General features: G+C 37.1%; 1 protein-coding gene across 5 annotated transcripts in view; it reads left to right on the top strand.

Annotated features, from left to right (window-relative positions):
- The first annotated feature begins 2,231 nt into the window (after positions 1-2,231).
- LOC125246458 overlaps positions 2,232-14,991 on the top strand; it is a 140,655-nt gene continuing 127,895 nt past the window's right edge. The window contains exons 1-5 of one of the 5 annotated variants that reach the window (XM_048157447.1): positions 2,254-2,609; positions 2,777-2,848; positions 10,290-10,447; positions 10,912-10,986; positions 11,179-11,431. Coding sequence is in view for 2 of the 5 variants with exons in the window: in XM_048157433.1 (XP_048013390.1) it covers positions 2,564-2,609 (46 nt within the window). In the remaining 3 variants the exon portion in view is untranslated. Of the gene's footprint in view, positions 2,610-2,776; positions 2,849-9,830; positions 10,205-10,289; positions 10,448-10,911; positions 10,987-11,178; positions 11,432-14,991 lie in introns of those variants that run through there. The other 4 variants (XM_048157454.1, XM_048157433.1, XM_048157457.1 and 1 more) reach the window with 4 other exon arrangements.

Raw genomic sequence — 14,991 nt, forward strand, 5'->3', positions numbered from 1 at the left:
TTTACTGAATGTCTCTATGATGTTGAGGAGTTGTTGTAGTCCATCTTTTGTTTTTGACAGAATGACTGCAAAGAGAAGGCATTTAATTTCTGATTCAGTCAGGGTTGGGCCGGGAGCAGTCGAATTATTTAATGCTTTGGCTAATTCGTTTATATAAATGTTAAATAGTGTGGGGCTCAATGGGCAACCTTGACGGACTCCTCATTGTTGAGAGAAAAATTCTGTTTGTTTATTCCCTATTTTTACAGCACATGTATTGTTTTTATACATGGTGCTGATCAAATCAAATGTTTTTCCTCCAATCCCATTTTCCAGTAGTTTTAGGAGGAGTCCTTCATGCCAGATTGAATTGAAAGCCTTTTCAAAGTCAACGAAGCAAGCAAAGACTTTGGTTTTGTTTTGGTATACATGTTTATTAATGATCATGTGGAGGGTGTAAATATGGTCAGATGTTCTCTTAAATATGGTGTCTCTCTCTCTCTCTCTCTCTCTCTCGTTATGAGACAGGTGTTCCAATCAGATGTGTTCAATCCGGTCGTGGGTGATTGGCCCTGCGTTCCATTCGGAAGGGCTCATCCCTATGCCCTAATCCCTTCAGAGGGTTTACCCTCCGGAGTGAGAGCTTCGAAGGGATGAAGGGTGTAGGGGTCAAAAAACTTTTCTTTTGGAATGCACTTCTGCGTCATCTTAACGAGACAATCAAAGAGGAGTAAATTGTGCAAGCTGGTTTTATCGCATTGAGGCTATATTGTGTCTATGTGTTTTAAATATTTGAATGGACTGATAAAGGGAGTTGTAAAGTATTTTTGTTGAAGTACAATGTCGTTTTGACCATAATAATGTACCAAATCTTACTCGTATAAATATTAGAGTAGTATAGACAAATACTATATATACAAATATAAAATCGAACTCCTAACCTCCTGTACCCATTCTGTGACGTCAAAGAACTTCCCTGTGCAAAGGATCATGGGGGCCTGAAGTGTCCATCAGTTGTACCCTTCGAAATTCTTCATTCTGAAGGGCCCTTTGAAGTGGCCAGTTTTGAGCACTTCGGTTTGGAACGACCCTTCAACATGGCGGCCATGATTATTTTCACTCCGAAGTGCCCTTCGGAGGGCGATATATCCCGTTTGGAACGCACCGTGGATGTTGATGGGAATGAGTGAGAATGTGGAGAAGAGAGAGAGACTTCCTTTCACCAGGGCAAACACTTCCTCCCCAGACTCATTTGTATGTTGTATATGAGTGAGTGAACTCAGTATTACAACTCAGGTGTGCTCTTTGATAGAGAGAGAATTGAAGTTGTTTAATATTCTTTGATTTTGGATTGTGGATTATTTTTGTCTAAGAAAGTTAGAAAATTATTGGGTTAGTTAGTTTGGGATTTGTTTGTTATTTTGGCCTAGCCCTCCACTGAAGTTTTGTTCCCAATACATTTGTTAACATTTTGAGATCTTTTCAATTAAAAGATCCTAATTTGAATTGGTGTTTGTGTTGATTCTGGGACGGGAGGTTGGATTGCCCTGGTTCTCTCTCCAAGATTTTCTTTCTTTAGTTACTTATTTATTTATTTATTTATTTTCTTACTTTGTTACTGGCTCCCCAGCCCTAGATGGGTAGTTATGTAACACTATGCAATATAACATGTCAAAGAAATGAAACCAAACACCTCGTAATCACTGTTGACTTTGCTTACATGATGGAATATCATACATCTCACAAGTTATTTTAGCAAAAACGACAAATTAAAGATAATTTTGGCTAAAAGTGGGTTACACATAGCCGGACTATATCGGGTCAATAGTTAACCGAGATGGTAAAATGACGGCTATTGCTTGCTGGGATAATAACAAGGATGAGATTTGTACATACAAGATTAAACAGTACACTTTATAAAATGGGTAAACATGATACAGGAAGGTGTGAATTTTGTGGGCAAGAAGAAATGGTGGAACATACTGTCAGAAATACAAGACAAAGAAGGATTTTAATGCAAAATTTAGCAAAAATAAAAATGCAATTTATACGAAATAATTCGCAAAATGAATGTTAGTTTTATTTTTCAGTATCTTAAAATGACTAATTTGTGGGAGAGATTATAATAAAGGGAGTAAGTCATTTTAATCCCCACTCCACACCAGTGGTGGCGGTATTAATACACCATTTGTTGTTTGTCAACCGCCAAAAACCTCAAAAGAAAAAGGAGAGAATTATCTGATCCATTCAAACAGCAGATGGCAGTAATGCTCAATTCTAGTCTGGGATCCGCTGCACAGAAAGAAGAAGAAGGAGAACCGTTATAGTCTCCGCCATTACAGTTTCTGCGCTTCTCTGCAGTCTTTCAGATCTGGAAACGTAAAAGTTCTTCTTCTTTAGTAGCATAAAATGATAGCCCTAATTGAAATGTATGTCAGCTCCAGTCGGTATTAAGATCTCTCTGTCGGTGTTTAGTGGGTTTTGTTCACAGTCATCGCTGTCGGTCGGCAGGGTGTGATTCAGAAACAACACTGAGCATTAATGATATTCATCGAAATCAGATTTTGCTGTAATCTTCGACAGAATGAAGAACAATTTCACATTCTTTCAGATGTGTCTACTAATGTGCGGTAAGTTCATGATTTCTGTTTATTTTTAACACTTTCGGTTTCACTCTGACACCGGAAACAGTAGAGGCCGGGGTGGACAACATGATCCTGGAGTCATGAAGCGTTTTGCTTCAAATTAAATCTGAACAAGCTAAACTAGGTTTCTAACAAGCTAATCTAATCTGCAGGACTTCGGCTCTCCAGGACCGACAATCTCCTTTACTGTACACACAGTACACACATATGTTAAAAAAAGGACAGTAAGTAAACAGAAGGTTTTTTTTTCTTCATGTTCTAAAGGTTATGGTATGTAAGTTAGGTGACACTGAAATTGGTGAATTTTTGCTAATATATCGCTTACTGCATGTACAGTAGTATTTTTTAAAAATGTTTTTCACCGAAAAGCTTTCAAAGGATGCAGTAGGATGTTGTACTTTCCTCGATACATGACTGACTTACTACAGGCGATATGTTGCCACTATCTCCCTTACTGTATATACAGTACACAAATATTTTTAGAATTTTTTTTTTTGTTTCAATTCCTCTAAAAGTTTTCTTTTAACATGTATTGGTGAATTACTGTAGCTTTTTCAATGAAATAATTGTACATACAGTAAGGGAGATACTGGCAAAACTGTAGTAAGTCAGTCTGACAAATAATAATGTACTACACACTTTGGATTTTTTTTTTTTGTTGTTGTTGTTAAAAGTCAGCTTAATTTATCCAGATCAGATGTTTTTACACAGCTGGGGAATTGGCAGACTAAAACCAAACTGTTTAAAAAACAAACAGTTGAACATAGATCAGCGTGATAATAACTACCTAAAATGACAGAAATCATCTTAGGGGGAATGTATTTGAAGTGTAATTTGATTGTTTCGTTTGGCTCACGTCCCATTTGTTTAAATTGGATTTTTTTCACACTTATAGACAGAAAATTGAAAGAAAATTACACATACAGCAAGATTATACAAATATAATTTCACTCACCTAGCCTACCACTTTAAGCAAACATCCATCCCTCCTTATGCCTGTGTTAAAAAAGCGCGTTGTGCATTTAGTGGAGCTGACTGCTATAGCCTATATTTGCAATTTATGCATCTTCAGTGACAAATATGGTTTGACAAAATGAGAAATTCAAAAATATTTTAAAAACTTGTTTTAAAAGCAGGTATGTTAAAATCTATATAGTGTATTCATGTTGATTTTATGTTAATAAAAATGACATTTGCACATTTTTTTTTTTTTTTTACGAAAGTTATGAATGTACCTGAAAATGTCAAATGATGTAACTGTCAAAGAATGAGAAATATTACATATTGTATCCACCTAGATGTCATGTAAGCATACTCACAGAAATAAATACTTCATTTTAAAATATCAAACAAAAATAATTTTATTAGAGTTATCTCTAAATGTAAATTTTAATGTTTTTGCAATATTTGGTGGGACATTTGCTGAAAAAAAATGTTTTCTAAATAATCCTTGACAAATTATGTAAAATTGTTATAAAACATGTTATTACACTAAACTAGATGTTTACATTTTATTCCACATTCATTTTTCTGTATATAATTATATTTTTATGAAAAATACTGGTTACACCAAATGACCATGCTGCTTCTACAGCCAAAGGCCAATGTTTGTTGAACAAATTGACACTGAAAATCAAGCATGACAGTCAGCAAGTTAAGTGGTTTCAGTGATGAAAAACAACATCTGACAACAAGAAATCATCATAGTAATGAACAGTGAAATCATGTCTCATATATTTTACAGTTAAAGGGTTAGTGAAAATTCCCAAAAATGAAAATTCTGTCATTAATTACTCACCCTCATGCCGTTTCACACCCGTAAGACCTTCATTAATCTTCAGAACACAAATTAAGATATTTTCTGAGAGCTTTTTTACCTCCCATAGAGAGCAATGAAATTACCACTTTCAAGGTCCAGAAAGGTACTAAAGACATTGTTAAAACAGTCGACGTGACTGCAGTGTTTCAAACTTAATTTTATGAAGAGACAAGAATACTTTTTGTGCTTAAAAACAAAACAAAAATAGTAACTTTCTTCAACAATTTTGTCTCTTCCCTGTCATTCTCCTATGCTGTTGACATGGTAAACACAGTGCAGCAACTACGTCAGAACATCGGCTCATTATTGGCCGGGTCCTGTGTCACCATCAAACGTATGCGTCATGCTGATCACGTGATCAGCTTTGGCCAATACTGACCCGGCATTCAGACGTGAACACGGAAGCCTTCACTGTGCTTACTGGGGCAACCACGTAAGGATAATGACAGGTAAGACAAGATATTGTTGAATTAAGTTGCTATTTTGTTTTGTTTTTCTGCACAAAAAGTATTCTTGTCTCTTCATAACATTAAGGTTAAAACACTGCAGTCACGTCGACTGTTTTAACAATGTCTTTAGTACCTTTCTGGACCTTGAATGTGGTCATTTTGTTTCTTTCTATGGGAGATTAAAAAAAAAGCTCAGATTTTATAAAAAAAGATATCTTAATTTGTGTTCTGAAGATGAACGAAGGTCTCACATGTTTGGAACAACATGAGGGTGAGTCATAACATTTATATTTACATTTATTCATTTGGCAGACGCATTTATCCAAAGCGACTTACAAGTGAGGAATACAACGAGCGAGTCGTCATGACGAGGCAAATAGACAAATATTTATTAAAAATACACACTGATGTATATAGAAGCAGCAATAACAATTCTTTCCATTATAATTAGAGGACACGTTAGGGGTGGGCGATATGGCAACTGATCCAGAATGCTGCAGCAAGACTGGTGTTCAATGAACCGAAGAGAGCGCATGTCACTCCTCATCTTTGAAAGTTTTCACAGATCAGAATAGTGATGTTACTGACCCAGGGAAGGGTCAGCTTACCAAAACTGACCTGTGAAAGTTTTCACAGATTAAAGTTAGTGACCCAGGGAACCGTTAGCTGACCCGTACTGAACTGTGAATGTTTTTTTTAGGTCATTTACCTAATGGATTGGAAACGGTTATTCATTGAAACAGCAACCGTAAGACCATATTATACAAAAAAAAAAAAAAACGGGGGGCAGAGCAAAGAGAAACACGGCCACGAGATAAAATGCTATTGTGAAAGTTTTCACAAATCGAGCTCGACCTAAAACAGTGTTCTTTTATTCCAGCAGTCTGCGTGTTTATTGGTAATAGACGTTAAACATGAAGAACGCCTTTCTTTCACATTCCTTACTGGCGGACTTACCAAGGGGTTACGGACAAGAGCTTTGCTGTGAAAAATTCACAGATCAATCTGGTGAAGATGACACCAGTTTCATTCCTCTAAGACTAAGTGTCCAACATTTGGAGCTATAGCCATCATAAAATTAAGAGTCGCTACGAAAAAAAACACCTGATTTCGGCCCAAAGGACAGCGTCACCTTAATTCACAAATCATGGAGAACGATATTCGGTATTATTTGCATGTCTATGACAGCGCACTGCGTATTTATAGCCAAAAGAAATCTGAATATCAAACCGCAAACTATCTTTACTGCGGTATCCAACCGCTCATATTTGACAATCGGAATATCAGATATTGCATGTTATAGTTAACAATTTTTTTAATATTTTGAATAAAAAAAGGAAAACTGAAATAAAAGCAGATCATCAGTCACACATCGCTGCGGTGTGTGACATGACAAAGCAATGACGCGTCACCATGGAAAGAATAAAGTGATAAGTTCTAAATAACAGTCGCCTTAAAAAACTCACGCTGCGGTGTCAGCCAGAATATTTTAAACTTACCTGCGAAAGGGTTATTTTATGGTGCGTTCAAGTCCTCCTGGGAAGTTCGTATTTACGAGGTGGGAAGTCGTGTGTACAACGGTAGGTGCGTTCAAGTCACTTTCGTCGGAGTATGATGGCGGTGTGCCTTCTTTAAATTAATTCCACAAAATAACAACACTTCTGCTTCTAGAAAATGTAGAGCAAAGAATGTGCATTAGTTGTATGTTGCTTTTTTATGTTTTTTAATGAATTTATTAAGCCATTGTAAACTTTATTGTTACATATTACATTTTTATATTGTGATGCATTCGAATTTTTTTACTGTAATCAGCTTACTTCATTGTAAACAGAAAAGCCTGACAATGTCACTGCTAAATACCTGTAAGTATTGTGGTATTTCACTATGTTTCTGACTGACATGCCCCCAACTCGTACAGATCGGTGCTTAAAGAAAATTACGAGCTTCCCACTGGTATTTACGACATTGTGGTGGCGTTCATGTCGGTTCTGCTCGTAAATACGATCTTTCTGACATGACTTGAACGCACCATTATTTTCCAACTAATGACTCATCCTGGCTTTCTGATAGTTTGCACGTGAGGGGGGAAAAAGTAGCTTCCTTCCACTTAAGAAGAGTTGTGCACTTTTTATTTTAATATATCACTTTACTTAAATACTATTTTCTACTTAAAACCTATAATTTCATTATTTTACTTTATTACTTTATTTTATTTTCCAACTAATGACTCATCCGGGCTTTCCAATAAGTTGCACGTAAGGGGAAAAAGGTAGCTTTCTTCCACTTAAAAAGAATTGTGCACTTTTAAGCACTTTTTATTTTAATATATCTCTTTACATACATTTTTTTTTCCTACTTAAAACCTATAATTTCGTTATTCTACTAACCCAACTAATGACGCGTTTCGGTCTGAGTGTTGTTCCCGTTTTCTTGTTCTTTGTTGTTGTTCTGTGTTTTAATAAATTTGTGTTATCAGAATCACCTTCATTTTTTCATTTTATCTGACATTATGGCCAAGAAAAAATTGTCTTTTAAAGGTATTACAAAAAGTGTACAGACAAAAGTTAATTGACGTTCGCTGAATTCTGGGTTTATATCTTAAACTGCCACTTCAGAACAGTAGCTATAGCCATAGAGCTATGTGACAATGAGCATGATCTCCCGAGACACTACAATAGGCTACTAATAATTCAATAATAAGGGCTGTTTTCTTGTACAAAATTAAATATTTTAAGTTACATGTACAGTGTTAGACATGTAAAAAAGACAAGATTCTAACAAAGTCAAGATCAAATGCCTGACACGGTATTTTCACAGACTAACACACGTCACGTCTCTGGCATAGACTACAGTATTTAACATAGCATATATGCATTAGTTATATTCTCAATTTAATTTACAGAGCAATTCCTGCAAATATTTTAGGTTAACTATAGTCTATAGAAGAGACTAGGATTAGTGTGTGTATTTTTTAAGTCTATACCAGCACTTCTCAAAGTCCGGACTCCGGTCCGGATCCGGACCCGGAGGGAATTCAATCCGGACCCGCCTCCATTTCATATTTCAACAGCAGTAATTGTGTGTAAGGGATTAAAAGTCTGGATTTCCTACTTTGATATGTGTTTTATGTCTTTTCGGAGATGGTCCGAAATTAAAGCGAAGGCGAGATATTTAAAGTTTTCCTCCGTGACTCAGTTGACATGACATCCAGTGAGTGTATACTTTTGACATAATTGGATGCGAGTCGCGCGATGCAACACTTCACGCGCAGTAAAGCCGAGTTCAGACTGCACGATTTTAGCCCAAGTTTTGAGAAATCGCCGACAAATGCCCGAAATCACAGGCAAATCGGTGCTCGTTCACGCGAGTGACAATCACGCAGTGTGAATGAGCAAAGACGCGATCTGAGAGAATCACCGACGAGTCGCTGACGCCCGTGAGATATTTGGCATGCTAAATATCTGGACCTGTCAGCGATTCAAAATCCTGCTGTGTGAAAAGTGTTCTGACTGAAAACTACATCGGCAATGACTGACAGCCAATGAGAGAGCAAGATACAGAGCAGCGGGGAGTTCGGGAGGAGTTATAGACCACAATATCAGCAAGCATGGCTTCATACACATAAACATTACAATTCTATCAAACAAAAACAAAGCACAAACATTTGCTTGACCATCCGCAACAGCAGCACATTGAAAAGTTATTTATTTAGCTCCAACTGTTTTTGCAGAACACATAATCCACAGTCTCCCCAAACATGTCCTCCTCCATATTCTTCTTTTATTTATGTTGTTTTTGCTGCAAATCAGCGCACAGGCAATTTGTATTTCAAGCTTCTTGTGGGCTACTATTTTTAATAATAATCCCACCGTGTGTCTCAATCAGCTCCCTAGTTCAGTAGTCAGGGCACTGATCAGGGTATCAGCCACATTCACTTTCATTACCTACTGATTCACTACCACGGGTCTCCCGTGACAACTCCAGTCTTGCACGCGTGATATCGTGTTGTTTCCTTGTCACGTCTCGCGTGTGTTTGGTTGTGAAACGTAGTTTGCGTGCCAGATAGAGTTGTCGGCAATTCTTCCTATTGTAAAGTCATGCAGTGTGAAACCTTCTGTCGCCGATCCATCGTGCAGTTTGAACACAGCAGCGACTGAATGCTGGCCAAGATAGTCATGCAGTGTGAAAAGAACAGTGACCCGACTATTTTGAAAATCGTGCAGTCTGAACTCGGCTTAAGCGTTTGAATGGGTGTGGAGCAGTGGTTCTCAACCTGCGGCCCGCATACAATTTATTTTTGTTTTAAAATTTAAATTAAAGTGAATTAAATAAATATAAATGAGCTATAATGCTTTATTTGTCATATAAAATAATTTTGGTGAGCATTTATTATTTTCAGACATCGGGCAATGTAGGCTAATGACGCAATGTCAAGACTTCCTGTTTGCTCTGTAGTAAAGTACTAACTTGACAAGCAAAACCTACAATTTCAAAAGACTGAACTGTGAATTCGATGTGTTTGTTTGATGTATTTTAAATCAGTAAAATTAACCGCATCAGCGCACCCACGGCTGGAATGAGCCCAACTCTGTTCGCGCTGGCTGATCCGATGCTGCGCAAAGGGATTGCGAGTCTATGATTGCGACATGACAGAATGCTTGATATCGTCAGAGATTGTAATTACAATGCGCTAAGTGTTGTTTGTAAAAAGGAGCTGAGTAACATTTGCTTATTAAGGAGTTTATGTGATTGTTTGGTGACTATTGCGATGCTGTTGAAGAGAGTCATAAAGTCATACAGAATTAAATAGCATCTTAAAGTGATTGTATATGTCTGTGTATTCATTGAGAATTACTGATTATTATTGTAAAGCTAATGTCAGTAAGTTAGTTTTTATTTGTTATTTATTGTGTGCAACATCTAGGTATAATAATAGTATTATCTGCTAATACCATAACATTAAATCTGATTGGTTTGCATTGGTGACGTCATATGTAAATTATATGCGGCCCGTGAGACTTGCACTTGGACCACTGGGAAAAAAGTTTGAGAACCACTGGTCTATACGCTGATTTCACGCAGCCGCCATTTTGAAATCGAAAACGAGGCTCTGGTGGGAAGAAACCCGGAAGTATCGTGTTGAATCACAGGAGAGTTACGAATGCGATGGCGTACCGTTGTGTACCAGGTTCTACATCATATAAACGGATAGAAAGTGATAATAATTTATCTTTCATTGCTTTCTGAGTGACCCAAAAGCCTGTCGTGAGTGAATTGTTAAAGTAAAACTGGATATTGCACCTCATTTTCAGGTAAGTGAAATAACTTAGCAAATAGTTAGCTAATGCTAGCTTTCCAAGTTGCAAAATAATAATAATTTACTGATTTTCTCATTAGATTAGAGACAACACGAGAGTGTGCTCCAAAAATTTCACTCAGGACTGCATTGTTCGTTCACTCACGGGGTTGCATAGACTGAAACAGGGAAGCGTGCTGACTTTGTTTACATGGTGCTGTGAACTCAAGCCTCGGAGGACACTTCAGAGGAATCAAGGGTGAGTTAACTAATTTGATGAAATAATATGAATAATCTTAAAAAGATTATGATTTTTTTTGTTGTTGTTATGAGAACATTTGTTTTAATAACCAAAATGTATACTATAACTAAATTTTCATTGAATTATTTAAACTTCTTTGAATGTGATAGTACTGTAATGTTTTATCATATTACAAAAACTTTTATGTTGCTGAAGCAAACTGACATTTATGTCAAACCGATAGATTAGATAGATAGAGAGATAGATAGATAGATGATGGACGCTGATTGCTGTCATTTTTTACAGTTGCACATTTTTTTTCTATAATTTACAATGTATATATTTTTCAATTGGCGGCAATAGATATTTGATAGCTATTACAGGTTGTTTCAGGGTCAGTTTATGTAATGTGATGTGACAACTGTACAAAACAGTACAATATGAAGTGCCAAGACTGAAATCATGATTATGTTAATTTACAGTGTCTGTGATACTGAAACACTCGAGGAAGAAGAGGAGGACCACGATTCATTTCCTGGTCAGAACACAAGAGAAGAGTGAGTCATTATATCAGACATTTGAGTAACATTTGCTAAGGGCAGGGGGAAAAAATAAAAGAAAAAAATTAAAGAAAATAAATTAAGCATGTAATTCATTGATGAAAATTAGAGCATGTAAACATATCTTATGACCTCCTTGATGGTTATTTTTGTTTTTCATCTAATTTTCTCTTCTTTCTTAATACACAGATCTAACAATGGTTTTGGGGCATTGCAAGACCATGATTACCTGGAAACGTCTCCAACCATGGAAGAGCAGCTGACTGCAGCACAGAAGGAGATTGCTCGTCTGACAGAGGAAAATGAAAATTTAAGAAGTCAGCAGTTTTGTCTACAGCGATTCCAATGTGAGCCCAAGATGATCGTGTTTTACACAGGATTTAATGATTATGAGACCCTCAAAGCACTCTACCTGTCTCTTCAACCTACAGCACAGTCTCTGGTGAGATGGAGTCAAATGCAAAGACTTAATAAAACAGAACAGACTGTAACAGCTGGCTTTCATGCTCACAACATTTGTCTCTTTGACCAGTTTTTCTTGTTTCTCTGCCGTATGAGGCAGGGGCTTCTTTCCGCAGATTTAGCTGTAAGGTTTAATCTGTCAAAGGCCACAGTCAGTCAGATATGTATAACTTGGGCTAACTATCTTTATTTTATGCTTGGCACACTACCAGTATGGCCAAGAAGAGAGGCTGTAAATGAGCTAATGCCGCCTTGCTTCAAGCAGACATTTCCCAAAACACGTGTTGTGCTAGATTGTACAGAGATCCATATTCAAACAGCCAGCTCAAAGGTTCTTAACACGGTGACATACTCTCATTACAAAGGCACCACAACTTTGAAATCCCTGATTGGCATCACCCCCTTTGGCAAGGCAAGGCAATTTTATATGTATAGCACATTTCATACACAATGGTAATTCAAAGTGCTTTACATAAAGAAGAAGAATAAAAATAGAACATAAGGAATAGAAATAACAGTAAAAACAGATAATTTTGCTATTTGGATTTAAAATGCATTAAAAGTCAGAATCATGATGATACATAAAAGATATAAAAATACATTAAAAATTAAATAAAAACAGGAAAAGAATTTAAAGAATAAAAAGATAATACGTATAAAATAAAGTGCAAACAGTTCGGACATAGCACAGTGCTCAATCAGCAAATGCATAGGTAAAAAGATGTGTTTTGAGTCTGGATTTGAATGTGGCTACTGTTGGAGCACACCTGATCTCTTCTGGAAGCTGGTTCCAGCTGCGGCTGGCGTAACAGCTAAAAGCAGACTCTCCTTGCTTTGAGTGAACCCTTGGTATTTTTAAGTGAGTTGATCCTGATGATCTGAGTGATCTGTTAGGTTTATATTCTATGAGCATATCTGCAATGTTTTGAGGTCCTAGACCATTGAGTGATTTATAAACAAGCAACAGTACTTTAAAATCAATTCTAAATGCAACTGGAAGCCAGTGCAAGGACCTGAGGACTGGTGTGATGTGTTCATGTTTTCGGGTTCTGCTCAGAATCCTGGCAGCAGCGTTCTGTACGAGATGCAGCTGTCTTATGGTCTTTTTGGGAAGACCAGTGAGGAGCCCATTACAATAATCCACCCTGCTGGTGATGAAAGCATGAACAAGTTTCTCTAAGTCTTGACTGGAGACAAAGCATCTAATTCTTGCAATATTTTTGAGATGATAATATGCTGATTTAGTTATTGTCTTTACATGGCTACTGAAACTCAGGTCTGACTCCAAAATCACACCAAGATTCCTGACTTGATTTTTAGTTGTTTGACCCCTAGAGTGAAGGTACATGTTCACTTTGAGAACTTCATCTTTGTTTCCAAACACAATGACTTCAGTTTTGTCTTTGTTTAACTGAAGGAAGTTTAGGCACATCCAATTTTTATTTCATCAATGCATTGACACAGGAGTCAATGGGCTGTAGTCGTTGGGTGATAGGGCTAGGTAAATCTGGGTGTCATCTGCATAGCTGTGATATGCAATTTGGTTCTTTCTCATTATTTGGCTCAGTGGCAGCATATATAGGTTGAACAGGAGGGGTGCAAGTATTGAACCTTGAGGGACTCCGCATGTCATGGATGTCCACTCAGACTTATGGTCACCGATACTCACATAATAACCTCTCCCTTCTAAGTATGACCTGAACCATTTAAGGACCATCCCAGAAAGCCCAACCCAGTTTTCGAGCCTGTCAAGAAGAATGTTGTGATCGACAGTGTCAAACGCAGCACTGAGGTCAAGTAGAACCAGCACTGATAATTTACCTGTATCTGTGTTTAGGCGAATATCATTTATTATCTTTATGAGTGCTGTTTCTGTGCTGTGATGCGGTCGGAAACCAGATTGAAAGTTATCAAAGTATCCATTCAAGCTTAAGAACTTGTTCAGCTGATTGAAAACAACTTTTTCAATGATCTTGCCTATGAAAGGAAGATTTGAGATTGGCCTGTAGTTGCTCAATATGGTGTTATCCAGATTGCTCTTTTTCAGGAGGGGCTTAACAACTGCAGTTTTCAGGGATTTTGGAAAAGTCCCAGAGAGAAGTGAGGCATTTACCACTTCTAGGAGATCTGCTTCTAAACAGTTTAACACTCTTTTGAAAAAAGATGTGGGAAGTGTGTCAAGGGCGCAGGTTGATGTTTTAAGGTGCTGTACTGTTTCTTCCAAAATTTTACCATCAATTGCTTCAAAATCAGACATAATAGCTACTTTCTGAGGTTGTGATCTGATCTGTTTTACCCCAGTGCAGCTCAAGGATGTGCTGATCGCCTTTCTGATATTATTAATTTTCTCAGAGAAGAAGGAAGCAAACTCACAACATTTGCTGTCTGAGAGCATTTCACTGGAATCTGACTTGGGGGGTTTGTTAGTCTCTCTACTGTAGCAAAAAGAGTGCGGGTGTTGTTTAAGTTTCTGTTTATAATATTTGAGAAGAAGGTCTGTCTAGCTTTGCCTAATTCCACATTGAAAGCATGAAGAATATCTTTATAGATGTTATAATGGATTTCAAGTTTTGTCTTTCGCCACATGCGCTCAGCTTTTCTGCATTGTCTTTTCATATTTTGCACTGCTGTTGAGTTTCTCCATGGTGCTTTTTGTCTGCCACTTTTCTTCCTGACTTTCACAGGAGCAATGTTATCAATAACATTCTGTACTTTTGAGTTAAAAGAATCAAGGAGTAAATCAACAGAGTCTGCAGATATGCTTGTGTAACGCTTCTCATCCGGCTGCACGTGAATCACAGGCGGACACAGAGAACTGCGTTTCATGCAATGTTTACTGTAACACAACAAGGAGAAACATATATCCTTTTTCGACAGTGGGCATTTACACTCATGCATCTACCACCTCTCAGCATCAGATAAACTTCTCTGCTGGGAGTGGGGGCGTGGTTTCACAAATAAGACAAATGACCCACTAATGTCGCCACAAGGGGTCTCCAAACAATTAATAAATGAACAAAAACACAGAAATTTTGGTGAAAGTCATAACATTTTACAGCAACATTATTAACCCTGTTACATTCACCCCTGTGGAATTTCACCAAAATTGTAAAAATCTCAGACGAAAGAAGAAAAAAAAAAAATAAATAAAAAAATAAATAAATAAATAAAAATAAATACACACAAAGGTTTACCAAGACATAAGACAGGGTCCTAGAAAAGGACTGCCAACTATCAAAGTATTCCCATTAAGGATTGAATGGGAAGAGACTGGCGCCAGAGTCTCAACCCAACAACTGGCTGTAGGGTGCCCAATTTACACCCCACCACTCTGTCACGTATTATACAAGTGTGTACATTTTCTCGCAATAATTGAAAATAAAGAAAAAAAAGAAAGGGAAAAAAAAAAATGTATATATTCTTTTTTTTTTTTTTTGGTTTACACAATCAAAACATCCACAAACAATAAATGTTGTCAGCAAATAACACTATTCACGAAGAGCTTGAACAACTGACCTACAAATGGTTTTAATATAACTC

The sequence above is a fragment of the Megalobrama amblycephala genome, linkage group LG1 (genome assembly GCF_018812025.1).
Source record: "Megalobrama amblycephala isolate DHTTF-2021 linkage group LG1, ASM1881202v1, whole genome shotgun sequence".
Classification (NCBI taxonomy): domain Eukaryota; kingdom Metazoa; phylum Chordata; class Actinopteri; order Cypriniformes; family Xenocyprididae; genus Megalobrama; species Megalobrama amblycephala.